Below are 16,809 nucleotides of genomic sequence, written 5' to 3'. Positions count from 1 at the left end.
ATGTGGCCCTACAATGAACCACTACGCCTTGGGCAGAGCGTAGGGCTTTCATGCAAAATGCAAAACAAAAGAAAATTACTCTGTCTGAAGAGTAACTTGGATTATTTCCTCAGCAGTCCAGTTGTTGATCTTCTCCCCTGGAGCGCACGGGCGCACCCAATTATCCATATCACAATCACTGTCACCATCTTCATTGTCTGTTGCAAAGACATCCCCGTGATTCATCAATCCAGCACTAGTGAAAGTACACGGCCCTTTCTGATCCTGGACACCCTGCTCTGATGATTGAAAAGGCTGATAACCAATGCCAAACATGTCTTCTTTTACGGGTACATCAATCATCTTGCCCCAGCCTTCCGCGTTACCTGAATGAATGACCTCCAGAGCTTGTTTATAGGACGCAATCGAGGTACCTGGTTTCTTCTGTTCAACAAAAGCCACCTTCTCAATACTGACAGTCTCAAAAGCTTGACATAGAGTTTCGTGAATTTCGCCATCCATCTCCACATATTTGAAGGAGGATAAATGGCTCACAAAGATGTCCTCTTCGCCACACACGGTCACAACCTGACCATCCCACACATATTTTAGCTTTTGGTGGAGAGTCGAAGAAACTGCTCCGGCTCCATGTATCCAGGGACGCCCCAACAGACAACTATATGCTGGTTGAATATCCATCACATAGAAGACAATATTAAACACTTTCGGGCCGATCTTCACAGACAGCGTGACTTCACCAAAAACCGATCGCTTGGATCCATCAAAAGCACGAACAACAAGATCACTTGGTGTGAGAATAACCCCTTCGGCATTAAGCTTACTCAGAGCCTTTTTGGGCAGCACATTCAAAGAAGAACCGGTATCAACCAAAACATGCGACAAAATGGCGCCTTTGCATTCCATCGTGATATGCAGAGCTCTATTGTGATTGCGACCCTCAGGTGTCAAGTCTAGATCCGTGAATCCCAAACCATGTCTTGTGTTAACATTTGCAATAACACCTTCGAGCTGGTTAACAGAAATATCTTGGGGCACATAAGCCATATTCAACATTTTCAACAGGGCGTTACGATGTGCCTCGGAACACATTAACAGAGAGAGAATAGAGATTTTTGACGGTGTCTGGTTCAACTGATCCACGATCTTGTAATCACTTTTCTTGATAATTCTCATAAATTCTTCCACATCCTTCTCAAAAGAATTCTCGGGCACTTTCTTTCGCACTGGTTCGTCTTCCACTACAGCCTATTTTCCTTTTGTTCTAGCAAGAGCCTCAACATTGTTATCCTTCGGAACCTGCGGTGCAAACAAACGACCACTTCTCGTAAATCCTCCGGGTCCTCCCACATTACCCACAGCCGAACCAACTGTTACTGGAGTCTGATTTATTGATGTGGTCTGATTCTCAGGTCTTCTATTTTTGCAAGAAGCATTGTCATATTGCCACGGAATTGATCTATTATTCTCATAAAGTCTTCCACTAGAAGCAGTAATGGTGGTAGGGGTACTGATAGCTACTGGAGCATTAATCACGGGAACACCAACAGTCACCGGAGTACCAATAGTCACGGGTGCACTAATAGTTCTTGGAGCACGTACAGGACCTTCTGACGGTGTAAAGTAAATGGTAACAGTTAATACCTCTCCACGGTCTTTCACTACTCGATCAAACTGTAAACAACCTTCATTCATCAATTCCTGGATACCTTCTTTCAACTTCACACAGCCGTTTTCATGATTACCACAATCTGAACAATTCTTGTCACATCCCGGGAATACTCCCCCTTTAAGCAGACGTTCCTTCACCACAAACAACGAAGTCTGAACGTCATTAACATCGACTACCAAGTTCAAATTTTCCCCATCTTCCACATTGTTTACTCTGGGGCCTCCATGCTGAGGCATATGGTTATTCATCACATTCGGAGTAGGAGCGAAGTTAATCGTCTTGGCATCGATCAAGTCTTGGACTTTATGGTGAAAAGCCCGACAATTCTCAATGTGGTGCCCTGGCGCACCAGAATGAAAATCACAACGGACATTAGCATCGTAACCAGCGGGAATCCTTATTAATGGAGCCATAGTGCGAAGTTCAACAAACTTTAACCTGAGCAGTTCAGGGAGTAATTCAGCTTAAGTCATTGGCAACGGATCAAAGTGACGATCTGGCATTCTTTGTCTTGGTTGGAATTGGCGTTGCTGTTGTTGTTGTGGTTGTCCTCTTTGTGGTTGTTGAGGTTGGGTTACTGGAATAGTCACAGCAGCAACTTGACGGTATTGTTGTCCTCTGTTTCCATTTCTCTGATTACATATAGCATTTGTCTCACCCTCTCTCCTTCTGGGTGCCCCTGAAAATGGTTTCTTAGCACTTGAAGAACTTGAAGAACCAGGGTCTTAGATTTTTCCCGCTTTGATAAGACTTTCAGTTCTTTCTCCGCAAGTCACAACATCCGAAAAACTACCAAACGGGCAACTTCCCATACGATCCATGAAAACACCTTGCAGGGTTCCAATGAACATATCTGTCAATTCTCTCTCCAACATCGGAGGTTGTACTCTCGCAGCTAGCTCGCGCCACCTATGGGCGTATTCCTTGAAACTCTCACCAGTCTTTTGAAACAAACTTTGCAACTGGGTTCTGCTCGGAGCCATGTGTCGCAACCTGAAAAATACAGTGTGCGAAAAAACAACCGGCGAAAGAGAATGACAGGAGAGTCGCCACCGTGCGTTATTCATCCCAAAGGAGGGAAAGGAAACGCTCGAAGTAAACCTGAAAAAGGAAAGGACAAGACGGTCTCGCAACCAAATTTTGGGTTCGGGAGTCGGTTATGCGAAGGGAAGGTATTAGCACCCCTACGCATCCATAGTACTCTACGGGATCCACTTTTGTGGTTTTTGTCTAAAGGGTGTGGGTTTATCTTGTGCTGTTTGCCAAAAAAAACAAAAAAAGGGTTAAATGAAAATGACTCGCGCGGATGTTGCATCCACTGCATACGTATCTCATCTGAATATGAGAATCAGAGTCTTCGTAGCTCGGCTGACCTATGGGTTGGGGGGATGTGTGCTCGCTAAGACATCGCGTCTTATGCCTACGTATCTCATCTGGAATGAGAATCAGAGCAAGCCGTAGTTCGGCTAACTACGGGGTTATGGATTGGGTTTTGGACGAACGACGTCACTACGCAATCTACCGGATGCTCGACCTTTGGAGGCTTACTCGCCTGTAGTAGAAGGAGTAAACGTGTTGCTTTGGGTTTTAGGGTTTTAGGGATGCTCGAGGGCAAAAAGGCAGTCCTTGACGAAGGAACCGCGCTACCTGCAGGGATATGAATACAAAACACAAAACATGTATCTCAAAGTAAAATGCCACCAAGGGGCCCAAACATTGCCTCCTATCGAGGTCTTCCAGCTAAGAAAGCGATAAAGTACGAGAAAAGGAAAAAATTACCACACGGATAAAGATCCGAAGTTACAGCAATTAAAGGATTAGCAACCCTGAGATCTCTCCAGCTAGACCATCAAAGAAAATCAGTCAATACGATTAATCAGGATAAACCTCCGGATGGTATCCCTGCAAGAGTATGTGAGCCCTCGCGAAAACTCAACAGAAAGGTTAGACAAACAAGGTGAAATCCAGGGAAAACAATGCCATGGCAACACAAAGACAGGTTAGAGAAACAGAATAGGGTAACCCAGAGTTTCCCCTAAATCAAAATGTAACCACATGAATAATTCCATCAAAATTCACAAAAGGCTCACAAAAAGGGTATCAAATTCACCCATAATACCTCATACATTTAGAGCATTCAAATTAAAGGCATAAAGATGATGGATATAGGGCAAACCTGATTGGAGAGCTTGATTGAAATTGAGTTGCACCCGTGAGGTTTACAAGTTGAGTTCCCTTCAGGGTTTGGAGGTTGCTCTGAACTCTCACTATCTTTTTCCTCAGGGTTTTGTTCCAAGGAAACCTCAGAGTGTTTTGCTTCTCTTCCTTCTTTCTCCAGTGAATCTCCCAGTGTAACTCCAAGTGTCTTTTCCTCTACTGAAACTTCAGTATTTATAGACTGATTTTCGTGGGTAGTGGGCTCAAATGAGGGAGACCCAAGTCCAAAAAAATTTGTTATATTTTATTTATTTATTTTACTTATTTAATTAATTAATTAATTAATTAATTAATTAATTAATTAATTCATTAAAAAAAAATTCTTTTTTCCTTTTTTTTTTTCAGGAAAAATGAAGGGTAAATTTTGGGGTATTACACCATGTCCATGTTATGCTTGTACTGCTTCAGAAAAGCTTCACCTAACTCTCTCCAGCTTCTGACAGATTTTTTTCTCAAGTCCATGTACCAATCCAAAGATGCTCCAGACAAGCTGTCTTGGAAAAAATACATCCACATCTTTACATCATCAGTATAAGCGGATATCTTCCGGTAGTAAGCTTGCACATGAGTTCGGGGACAAGAAGTGCCATTGTACTTGTCGAAAGATGGCGCTTTGAACTTGTACGGGATCCTCAAACCATCAACCAAACCCATATTAGAAACATCAAAACCCAAAGAATTATGGCAACTTGCTGATTCCATAATAGATAGTTATTTTTTTTTGCAACTTGGTCGATAGTCTAGGCCTAAGCGGTTTATTGGTGTTTGATATTGTGAAGATATACAATTTTTCTTGTGATTGATTTGGGGTTTTAGCAAAGAAGTCTTGATTTTTTATGAAATCCATTTCTATTACTCGAGCTGCAAATGAAGAACTTTAAGAAAAATGAAGTTGTAACAACAACTGAAGTTGTGAAGAATGATTAGGGAAGCAAAGAATCGACCAACGAATGATACCATAATGGAGTATAATGTTAACAACTAGACATTATACATAGTAGAAGAATAATTGAATGAATAATTGATTAATCCATTACATTCAAACAAATATATTTTTCAATATTTATACACCATGGCTAGCTCTTATTACAAGTGAAGAGTACTAAAAACAAACTCTAACTACTCCTAACCAACTCTTGTAAACACTTACTTTAACTCAACAAACTTTGTTGTTGAAGCTTATAATATAACTTCTCTAATAGATCTCAGTCATCCTTTCAGTAGTTTTGATTTCGCATGATACCTCGACACAAAGTTAGTTCATAACAACAAGTTTTAACTTGGTTGCAAGCATATAACTTGTAGCTTAAAATTTGTGGTGCCCCACGTTAGGCTCTCCTAGACATATTTTGTTGACTCAATCCATGGGTTGACGTCACTCCCATCTCACGGTTCCACCATTCTCCTGTTCTTCGGTTAGTGGTGCTATAAACATGAAATATGATCATAAAGTCCAATTCTTTTGATTGATTAATTATTAGTGTTATGTATTTAAATCGTTCTTCATCGAACTCTTCATACCATCATCATAAATGTGTCGGTGATATGTAATTGTTATTTTTCCTTTTCAGTGTAATAATAATTGTCCGTAGTGTTAAAAAAAACTCTTTAGATTTGATCTTCTTAAATAAATAAGAATGATAATTTAGTATAATTACTATTATTATGTTAGATTTTTGTACTTGTGATTATTAATTTATTACTTTATTAATTTTTTTTCAGCGATTTATGTTAATTAAGGTACGTAATTTTTATTGTGTATTTAAAATTATTATTATTATTCTAAAATAGAATTGAAATAAAATACTATATATTAGGTTTATCATGTTAAATAATATCATACTTAGACATTGAAGGATAAAGAGAGAAGTAGATGAATTCAATCTATTTAATGTGAATTATTTATTCCGAATTTATTTTATTTAATATATTTAGTGAACTAAATTAAGAAGGTTTGAATTTAATAAAAAACAAAAAATTATTTAACAATTAATAATTTTATAATTTAAATAAAAAAACAAAAATGAATTATTAAAAGAGTGTAAATATTAGAGTAGATTAGATTGAATAAGTAATAATTTGATTATAATAAGGAGAAGTAATAATAATAATTTCCTGAGCAGATAACTTGGTCTAATTGGCTGCAGCCCACGATCCAGAAAGAAAAAGCCTTAAACGACGTCGTGTTTAGAAATTAAAAGAAAAACGCCGTTGCCGGGGATCGAACCCGGGTCACCCGCGTGACAGGCGGGAATACTCACCACTATACTACAACGACTCATTTGTTTGTTTTTCCTATCGTTTATTATTAATACATTTTATGCTAACCACTATGATGAAGATAACACGTTTGTGGCTGTGTGTTCCAAACTATTCTCATCCGTGTGTTTATTGTTTCATTTCATCATACTGTTTGTTACATTCAAATCAAAATAATACTACTCTCCAATAAATGAATACTTAGTACCAATGGCCTTGTCCTCTACATCACTATTATGCATTCTTCCACCCTATTTTACATTCTCAACTCAACTAACCATTACTAATATATTATCCAAATTCAACTATTACCCTATTTTACCTTATAATAACAATAAACTAAGGATTATGCCGTCCAACTAACCCAATCACTCAAACACCCAAATTCAGATTCTCAACTAACCTTGCGTTTACTGTCAATTTGCCAAGGAAATTATCCATTAGAAGCTCTGGTGAAAACTCTGCAGGAGCTACAGAGGTAGAGTCAGAGAGTTCCATTGAACTTCCAAAAGAATCATCATCTTTAATTTCTACTTTCAATGTAGAAAGAGCTCTCCGTGGTATACGTAAGTTTTCCATGTACTAGTATATGTTAATTAATAATATCGTTATTATATACCTAAAATAGCATTGAATTGAGGAAGATATGGTTTAGAATGCAGCAATAACAGACGCAAACCATTATGGTAGACTCGGCCTACCAAGAGGATGTCCCTATGACATGGTGACAGTTGCCTATAACAATAAGGTTCAAGAATTGGAGAGTCAAGATTTAGAAAAAGACATACTAAACAAGAAATTGGAACTTCTCAGAGTCAGTAGTTTATGTATATATATAATTTGAATTGCTTTGTATTTGCTTAATAATCATTGCTATATGTGAGACTTCGAGAAATCATGATGCGATGATTTGGATAACTTTTACTTATATAGGAATCATACACCATCATGTCATCACCAGATGAAAGAAGAATGTATGACTGGAGTTTGGCCAGAGAAGGTAACGCAGAAAAATTCATTTGGCCATATGAAGTTGATGTTTCAGAGCTTCAAAAAGGAGATCCTCCACCACAGGTACTTTTTCCTATTTCTAAACATCTCAAATTGTTTGTGTGAGGTTCTTGCAGATACAAAAATTGATTTCCACTTTTGATGGCAGGAACCTGAGGATGTTGGACCAACCAGACTGATCGGATACTTCCTAGTGGGATGGATAGTGCTATCAGTTGTGTTGTCAATTGGATTAAACTTATAGAAACAAGTTTATGTATACTATGCACCAACCCATGAAACTTTTATTCCTAAAAAAAACAATGATGTAATGTAATGGAAAAATGTTTTGAATTGAATGAAGTTTAATTCAATTCAATTATATATAGCAAAAATATGTTATCATTTGATGTGTAAAACAATATAAAACAAATTAGTCAAAGAATATAAGTAGTTCAAATTATAAAAAAACAATTGCATTTCACTAAAACAATGTCATAGTGCCAACACTTCAAAATGAAAACCTGTATCCTTCTTGGATACTTTAAGATCTTACAATTTTCTTTGTTGCTTTTCTAATGCACAACTATCTGATTTACTATAATTCAAAACTATGCATGTGTTTGGTTCTACGCTGGATTCCATATTTGGGTCTAAACATATTTTTTTTTTATAAGCAACAATAAATTCCACAAGGAGTGTTGGGGTACTCCAACCAAACATACAACTTACAAATCAACCAACACCTACAATTAACCAATCTCCTTAAAATCAGTTGGACATTTGTACCATTCATAATAGTTCTACTTTACTCTATGAATAGAACCTAAACCAACCACCATCATGAGAAATAAATAATTCTCTGAGCAATTATTGTAGGATTACCAACTTCTGTCATTGAATATAATTTGGTTTCCTGTCCACCAAATACATTAGCAAGTAGCAAACCAAATCAAGCACGCGGACGATTTAGAACATTTCCGTATCATTCTTACAAACCAAGTTATGATGTGGTCACAACAATTATCTTCAGCAATCCACGACAATCTTTTTTCCGGGTCTAAACATGTTATTTCCCTATCAATCTTACAAACCAAATCATAATATGGTCAAAGCAATTATCTTCGGCAATCCACGACAATCTTTTTTTCGGGTCTAAACATGCTTCCACCACGAGTTTTTTTTGTGATTTTTTTTTTTAAAGATGGAAAAAATTCTAGGTGAAACCAAACATACACTACTAGTAGCAATCAAGTTATCACTACTAGGCCAATAAATAAATTATTGGAAATCCAAATTGTAACACTCAATAAGTGTTGTTAAAAGTAACTGAATCAAATGCAGAGAAAAAAAAAATAATCTTGATAGTTGATAAATCAATTTTGTTGAGTCCTCTCAGAAACAAAAAAGAATTTTCTACCGGTAATTTTCTCTATGCTTGAAACAATGGAAGACTCTCTTATTTTAGCAAGATCTCTCTCACGTTCTTTCACAATAGCTTCTCTTTCATACAACTCATTCTCTTCACGCCTCCAATTTTCTTCCCTCTCTATTCGTTTTCTCTCCATTCTATCAATCACCTCCAACAATTTATTCTGAAGAACCTCTTGATGATTAACCACACGTTTCACCAACCTCTTAAAAAACGAATTCATCATTCCCAATTCTTCCTTCACTACTTTCTTCTTCTTCCTCATCTTCTTCCTCGCACTTCTCTTCGAATCGTCTTGATTCCGACCAAGTTTGTATTTGTACACAGCTTCAAGTTCGTCGAAATTGTTGTCGGAAACCAAACATGTCTCGTTTTGGTTTTCATCTTGTTGTTTTTCAGTTGCATCATATTGCACTGTGTTGTTGAATGCTTTCCTGAAAACATATAACATATCATAGCAACACAAATATTAGTAAATGTAATTAATCATAAGAATAATAGTCAAAAATGTGAATTACCAAAAAGATACTCTGGCCGTGGATCCTTCCTCGCATTCGATGTAACTGTTTACATTAGTGTCTGTGTCACCCAAAGAATATGTTTCTTGTTGTTGTTGTGATGGTTGATATTTATGTTGATAAAAATGTTGATATTGTTGTCGGTGCTGAGGAGAATGTGAATGGTGATAGTGTTGGAGAATAGGGTGATGAATGTTGTTTGGTGCTAAGGTAAGTTGAGGGGTGGAGAGAATGGAGGAGTGAGAATCATCAATGGTGAGTTGTTGTTGTTGGGGATGGTAAAGGGTATTATTGGGAATTTCATTTTCATAGTAAGGCTGCATAAGCAATGCTATGATAAAGGAGGCAGGAAAGAATGGGAAGTACTAAATAACACCTTTGCAGGGAATGAACTAGTGGTCTAAAAGTGTTGAGTTGGATGGAACTTAGGTTCTATATAGTCTATTTTTTATATATTTTTTTAAAAGGAGTATCAAAATATTTTTATTTTAATAGTATAAATAAATAATTTATTTTAATCCGGTTAATTTTTTTGATTTTTTTTTTAAATAATTATTTTTTTCAATTTAAATATTTAAGTAACCTATTTTTTAAATTAATTACTGAAATAATCACATTTGATTACTTATATGTCAGTTGAATTGACACATCTAATTGGTAATTAACTGAGGCGTCCAACCCATTGACGCATGCATGCATTGCAAGTGAACAGAGGCGTCAATGTCCTTGGCGCATGCATGTCTCGGCGCCACATGCATTGACGCATGCATGTAGGCATGTAAGTGTGTGCCACATGCATTGGCGCATGCATGTGCTATGTGTGTGTGCCTAGGGCAATGTTGCATGCATGTGTGTGTGCTCTATAAATACATAGTGTATCTCTCTTAGTTTTTCGCACAACTTCTTACCCTCCTTCCATTTTTCTTTAATCTCCTTGAATTTTCTTTTCTTTAAAATGTCTGAATATTCATATATTCACAAGAAAAATATCGATTTAATCTTTTCATCCGTGTATCATTCGATAAAGACCCGACTTTGGAATATAGAAATGTTCGAACGTCTTAATAGGACCTTGAACCGTTGGTTAGATGGAGAAATTGCAGAGGGTGAAAGGATCAGAAGAATTCAATGGCTTGATATCACATTCAAACAAAATGGAAAAGTTCGTGTATGGGTGAATATTAAGACTGACAAAAACGTTTACATGATGATGCATATTAACTACAAAATTATTTTGATGGTTGTAATCGCATAGTTATGTTGTTGTAATCGCATAGTTATGTTGTTTATGTGTTATATTTGTTAGTGGTGGTATTTTATTTGTTGTAGTTTGTTGTGTTGTTGTTTAAGTGTTGCTTTTGTGTTGTTGTTTAAGTGTTGCTTTTGTGTTGTATGTGTTGTATTTGTTTGTGATGGTATTTTCTCACAAAGTTGTCATATGAAGTAAATGTTGTTTTTAACATAAAGCAAAAGAGTTACAATTAAAATTATCTTGTTGTGCTTGTTCCAACACTAGGACAGTTAGTACGATTATGACCGGGCTGGCGACATTAAAATTATCTAACCATTTTGTTCGCCGTATCCATTTTGGCTCAAATACGGGTGCTGTTTGGGCGACCCTTTTTCTTTCTTCGCATTATTTCATTATGCCAGAGAATGTCCCATTGATATGCAGGCCAGTAACCCTCTTTTGCTGCCACTGAAAAGCTAATTTTGTAAACATTGCAAAGGCTTAAGACTTTGTAAACGTCGGATAGTAAGTAGGATGGATCTGTCGAACCTTTGAAAATACCGCTATGACATGGAATCAGGGCATACGAAAGGCTTGGAACTTTCCGCAGTCGCACTAACCTCTATCTAGTTCCACTCGAAAGTGTCCCCTCGACATGCCTTCATTGTGATCCATGGACTCAGCAACATTGTACCAACCTTTAGTACGGTCAAACACCATGACCACATGTGTGTTAGTTTTGATAGTTTCATATTTAATTAATTTTATTGAAGCATCACTGAGCAACTGCCCAGATTGTAACATTGAACTCCATTTGGAACGTCTGGTCTCAAACAACACCCCTAGCCTGAAATAGGTTGCTTGCACTAAAGCAGTTATAGGTAGGTTTCACATGCCTTTGAAGACAAAGTTGATTGATTCCACAAGATTTGTTGTAATGTGGCCCTAACATTGACCGTTGTTGTATGCCCTAGTCTACTTCTCCAATGTAATATTGTCGATCCACCTTACTCCATATGCGTTTTACAATCTGATGTCTTCGCGGTAGTGTTTGAAAGAAGGTTATGTTAATGCATACCCTGCATTGACAACCTTCTTCCGCAACATTTTGTCTTTGATCTCCCGCATGAAAGTTTGAGCGATATGTATAATGTAGTAGACATGCATCGACGGAGGATCCTGCCAGGCATTATCAATGTTTTTGTATGCACTAACTATTGAAGGGTGTTGGTCTGAGATCAAACATAAGTTAGGTTGAGGAGAAACGTGCAATCAGAGATTTTTTAGGAAAAAACTCCATCCCCTAGCAGTCTCCATTTCAACTAGGGAAAAGACGATTAGAAAAATATTGTTGTTGTCATCTTATGCCACTGCCATCAGTAGTATTCCTTTATATTTCCCGTACAACCATGTACCATCAATTTGTATAATAGGTTTACAGAAAGCAAAATCGTCGTCATCAGTTTCATGAAACACTTGTGACGGATCAACGAACTGAGACACTTGATTTTGTTGTGTTAATATATATATATATATATATATATATATATATATATATATATATATATATATATATATATATATATATATATATATATATATATATATATATATATATATATATATATATATATATATATAACTCTCAGATTGTTCATGACTGAGAAACATATGTTGAACATCGTCATCATCTCGAATCTTCAACTGATAAAACTTTACTTGGTTGTCTGTAAAGAACATCGAATTTTTGTAGATGATTTGTCTCACCTGACTACACTGCAATTTATTTTCTATTCTTTGTTTCAAATGTGAAAATTTTGATCATTGATTTATTGTAAACCGGGTTACTTCTGTGTCGCAAAAACAAAAACCGAATAAGTGACACTCAAATATTTCACCATCAGTATAGGAACTGATCATGTAATGTGGTGATGAAGACATTTTTTTTAAATGTAAGTTTAGTGTTTGACAGTGAGTGCATTGATCACATATTAGCATGCAGTTAAATATGGTAGATGGTGAAGGCAACACATGCAGAAGACAAGGCAAGTGTACTGATAACGTATCAACTTTTTTAAGAAAATGAACGATTCCATGCAGAGACAACACAAGTCAAGCGCCCTTACCAATGATGCCTGGAAGATTCTTCTGTCCTAATAGCATAGGCACGCACCTGTATGATTCTCTGCAAAGATGATTTTGCCCTAACAAAATAAGGCATGTGCTCTTATTAATGGCGCGTGATCACATGCATAAAGAAACACATGTGCCCTCTTCAATGGCGCCTACTCACATGCATGCTTAAACACAAGGCATGCGACCTTACCTTTGGTGTATCCTCACATGAATGCAAAAGTAAAAGGCATGTGCCCTTACCAATGACGCATACACTTATACATCACACCAACCTATCAAATCTATAAGTATTGCAATAACTCAAGCTCTGCAACACTCAATATCTGCAACACTCAATACTTGCAACACTCAACCTCTGCAACACTTAACATCTGTAACACTCAACCTCACTGCAACACTCAACCTCTCTGCAATAGTCAACCACTCTGCAACAATATGTCTCTATTGACTATGGGTGATGAACATCGATGAACAATCGATAATATTGCGACATTTGCATATTATTACTTAATCTATATTGTTTATTACTTATTCTTATTTCGTAACAAAATGTCTCTATTATTTATTATTTCTTCTTACTTATTTCTTTCTTATGTTTTATTATGACCCAAAGAGATTTTGATATCGTGTACATGAATATGTATCACACGACCCTTTAATAGAACCATATATTTGAGGATGCGGTTTTGGTAATCTACTCAACATAGTCTCATACTCGGTTGACTACAAATTTATTCTTGCTTTGTTAGAGAGATGGAGACCTGAGACCCACACATTTCACCTTCCTTTTGGTGAGTGTACCGTCACACTTGAGGACGTCTACATGTTGTTAGGTCTACGTATCGATGGTAAGTCCGTAACTGATAGAGTTAACCAAGATAACTTTATATGCGATGAATTGTTGGGTGCCCCTTTGTGTGAAGACACAACTACAGGAGAGACTTCTGGTCAAGCTAGGGGTCAAGGTATTGATTTAAAATATCTTAAACAATATTATTCAAGTATAACATTGAACGAAGAATCTACAGAGCATGAAAAAATAATTAAAGTTCGATGTTATGTTATGATTCTATTTGGTAATTTTTTATTTCCTGAAAGTACTGGTAATATGGTATATATTATGTATTTGTCGTTGTTACGAAACATAAATAACGTAAGCACATATAATTGGGGTTCAACTGTTCTGTCCCATCTATATAGTTTGGTGTGTAAAAATGCCAAAAAAAAAATACTTGTACGTTTTATTCTTGCGCCTATTTTCTATAAGCATGAGGTTGGTCAAGATTGTCGTCACTTGCCCCAGTCAACGAGAAGCCATTCACATTCCCCTATGCAACAAAGTAAGTTTAAAATTTTACCATCTAATTTATTAGACGTTATACTACAACTAATTGTAACTAATATATTTCGAATCTTTTTGATCTAGGTGGTCAATAAAGGGATGAACTACAACAGGTGTCCCAAACACGCTGTAGTAGTCTATCACAATCTTTTAGACCATATTGGACCAGACGATGTAATAGTACTACACAACTCTACATTTGATTTAAAAAAATATCCAATTACATATCATCTAATCATGTCATATTCTTGTACAGTTTATCTGGAGACCATATTTGGGTCTTGATCATCAGGTTAACCATGATGATGATGTAGTTTGGATAGCAAAAACACCAATTATCCAGTTCACTACTATGGAGATGCACCAGAGTGACCGTGTAAAACTGCAGTTCGGCATGCAACAATAAATTCCCGAACCTCCGACGTGTTTGGGAGATTGGCATCAACAAAGAGTCGATGGCCAATGGGATTATTCTGATTGGAGAGACTTCACAAAAAAGATGTGTCATCATTGGAGCAATCGAAGACAACACATATCAAACGAACCATTCATACATGGTGCTAGAACAACTCAACATTATATGGCATGGTTTAGGCCGGTTACAACGCCACAGTTTGTGTCTGAGCCAAGGTATTTGATTGATTCACGCCAACGAGCTTCGTCATCAAACGCCCAACAATAATGTCAACCCACCCAAACCTAACGACCAACCTCACACCATCACCCTACCATATACACCCAACCACCAAACACTCAACCTCACAACTAATTCATGACACACACCCAAACTCAAAACCATGAATCAAACCCTAACCCCCAACAACCATACACAACCATCACAACAGTCTATAGTCCAGATGATTCATACGATTCAGCGTCATACCATCGTAGCCCCCCACCAATGAACACTCAAACATCTCATCGCCACAACACCCAACCATTGTTTGACTTTAGTACACCACGGGAACCATTGCTTCGTTTCTAAAACGATTCAATGTCCCAATTCGGAAAACCATACTGTCCACAATCCATCCAACTACAACGACTCATCTACGATAACATGGGCGCCAAACTCAATTACGAAAATGCCGTTGGCGATAATCCCCTTTCAATTGGGGATAAATGATAACAAATCTATCAAATACCGATGGACCTTCCACCGGACCTTCGCACCAGCCACCATTGCATCATATCAGCACTCAAAGATCTCAAACACCTCAGGAAAATTATGGGAGACCTCAAAGACTAGCTAACGCACCTGGATATGGAACAGAGGGTATTTCAATTGTGCGGATCATTGATTTTCTTGTGAATTTTATGTATTTTTACTTTATAATATAATATAATTTATAATTTAAGTATTTAATTTAATTTAATTAATCTTTTTTTTTGTTTTCATCACAACTACTAGTTTTTTTTATAATTTATCTAATATAATAAAATTTACATATAAATTATACGGCTGCTTTTGAATTGCAAAACTAATCCTTTAAAAAACTACATTTATCAAATTAGAAGATTCAAAAATGCTATTAAGCCTTTGTAGCGGGGTATTCGTCACCATTAGAGATATTGACTAAATCTAAGGTAAACCATACAAGTCGAGTCGCCACCGCACTTCTATTTATCCAAAGGAATGGTTAGAAAGCGAACAAAAACCTAAAAGTTTTATCGAATAAAAAACTAGTAAAAATGCCAGAGATCTGGGTAAGGGGGTTGGTTATGCAATGGGAAGGTTTTAAGCACCCAAAACATCCTAGGTACTCCTAGGGAGCCCTTTTCACATTTGTTGTAAGGTTGGTATTTTGTGAAAATTTGTTTGTGCAAACATGATTGAAGAGATGAGAAGAGAATGTACAAGTTTAATTATATTTATTGTTTGGATGGATAAACCCATTGCCTACGTACCATCTTAAAAAAAATTAGGATTAAAACCTCGTAGTACGGGGTAAAAATCTCAAAATGAGTTGGTGAATTGATTGGTCCAAAAGCCTTAAGGTCTTTTGTTATCCAAGGGAGAAAACTCAACCTAAAACCACAAATCCACCATGTGAGGATAGCTTCAACATGCTAGTGAGGGGTTAACCCTATAATAAGCATGGAAGACTCATTGTCCATCACTAAGGATATAGGTGAGTATTACATCTACCTCAAGGATAACTCAAACCTAATAGCTAAAGGTTATGAAAGGTGTTGATTAAGGAAGTGACCATTGAAACCACAAAAGTATTTGAATGAGTTATATTTACCAATGAAAAGTATTTATAAAATATGGTCAAAGTTGACTTAAAAGTTCAATTCAAAATAAGTGTTATGAAAAGAAAGTTTGAAAATCAAAAGCATAAGGCTTAGGCTTCTAATGTTTGAAAAGAAGTGTTAAATGTTTGCACAAAAGTTTTGGCTTGGGTTAGAGTGGAGAGAAGAAGAAGAATGGCTAAATTCCTAGACATACAAGAGATAAGAGATAAGAGAACAAGACCACAAATGGAGTTCCTCTCTTGAGATCATATTGATGATCCAAGTAGCTTCATCCTTTGGAATATGCAAACAAAATAATAGTAAGCTCAAGCAATCAACAATCAATTTAGCTTTGGGAGAGTTCCTCAATGGCTCTTAGATCTCTCTCTCTTGGAAGCTCATGGCAATGGTTCCTCACTTAGGCTCAATGTTGGAATCCCTGGCACAAGAACACACACATTAAAAAGTTCTATCAAACAAATCAAGAATGAATAAACAAGAGTTTAGAAATTGGTCCTTTCAAAGTTCTCTTCAACATTTATAGCATTCTAAAGGCCCAATGCCTAGTTGCTCTTTGACTTTTATAGCACTCTAAAGGCTCAATGCCTAGTTGCTCTTTGACTCCACATTTTGCATAGGGAAAGTCCTAAATTCTAAGTCTATTTTGTCCATTTCCTTGCATTTGGTCCACAACAATCAAAACAAAACATAAACACAATAATATATACACAATTATGTGCTCAAGTGAGCAAAAGGCAAATTGCATTAACATAAACA

At 36.6% G+C, this 16,809-nt stretch overlaps 2 protein-coding genes and 1 non-coding gene across 4 annotated transcripts; 1 reads left to right on the top strand and 2 right to left on the bottom strand.

Moving 5' to 3' along the window:
• Nucleotides 1-6,092: 6,092 nt before the first annotated feature.
• On the bottom strand, nt 6,093-6,164 carry TRNAD-GUC (transfer RNA aspartic acid (anticodon GUC)). Its single transcript has one exon. It is a non-coding gene; the product is annotated as a tRNA-Asp (tRNA).
• A 64-nt stretch (nt 6,165-6,228) lies between these two features.
• LOC127087876 (NAD(P)H-quinone oxidoreductase subunit U, chloroplastic) lies at nt 6,229-7,540 on the top strand. 2 transcript variants are annotated; one of them, XM_051028796.1, is made up of 4 exons: nt 6,229-6,711; nt 6,808-6,959; nt 7,079-7,219; nt 7,305-7,540. In XM_051028796.1, the coding sequence occupies exons 2-4, from the start codon at nt 6,867-6,869 to the stop codon at nt 7,398-7,400; spliced, it is 330 nt and encodes a 109-aa protein (XP_050884753.1). In that variant the 5' UTR covers nt 6,229-6,711; nt 6,808-6,866; the 3' UTR covers nt 7,401-7,540. The 2 variants fall into 2 exon arrangements, with proteins under 2 accessions (XP_050884753.1, XP_050884752.1); XM_051028795.1 differs by having other exon boundaries at nt 6,231-6,711; nt 6,801-6,959.
• Nucleotides 7,541-8,480: 940 nt separating this feature from the next.
• LOC127087874 (uncharacterized) lies at nt 8,481-9,485 on the bottom strand. Its single transcript, XM_051028794.1, has 2 exons — nt 9,086-9,485; nt 8,481-9,001 (listed from the first exon to the last, which is right to left on the bottom strand). The coding sequence occupies exons 1-2, from the start codon at nt 9,406-9,408 to the stop codon at nt 8,512-8,514; spliced, it is 813 nt and encodes a 270-aa protein (XP_050884751.1). The 5' UTR covers nt 9,409-9,485; the 3' UTR covers nt 8,481-8,511.
• Nucleotides 9,486-16,809: the final 7,324 nt, after the last annotated feature.

The sequence above is a fragment of the Lathyrus oleraceus genome, chromosome 5, assembly GCF_024323335.1.
Source record: "Lathyrus oleraceus cultivar Zhongwan6 chromosome 5, CAAS_Psat_ZW6_1.0, whole genome shotgun sequence".
Classification (NCBI taxonomy): Eukaryota; Viridiplantae; Streptophyta; class Magnoliopsida; order Fabales; family Fabaceae; genus Lathyrus; species Lathyrus oleraceus.
Note: the sequence above shows the minus strand (reverse complement) of the source record. Positions and strands in the feature narration are given on the sequence as shown.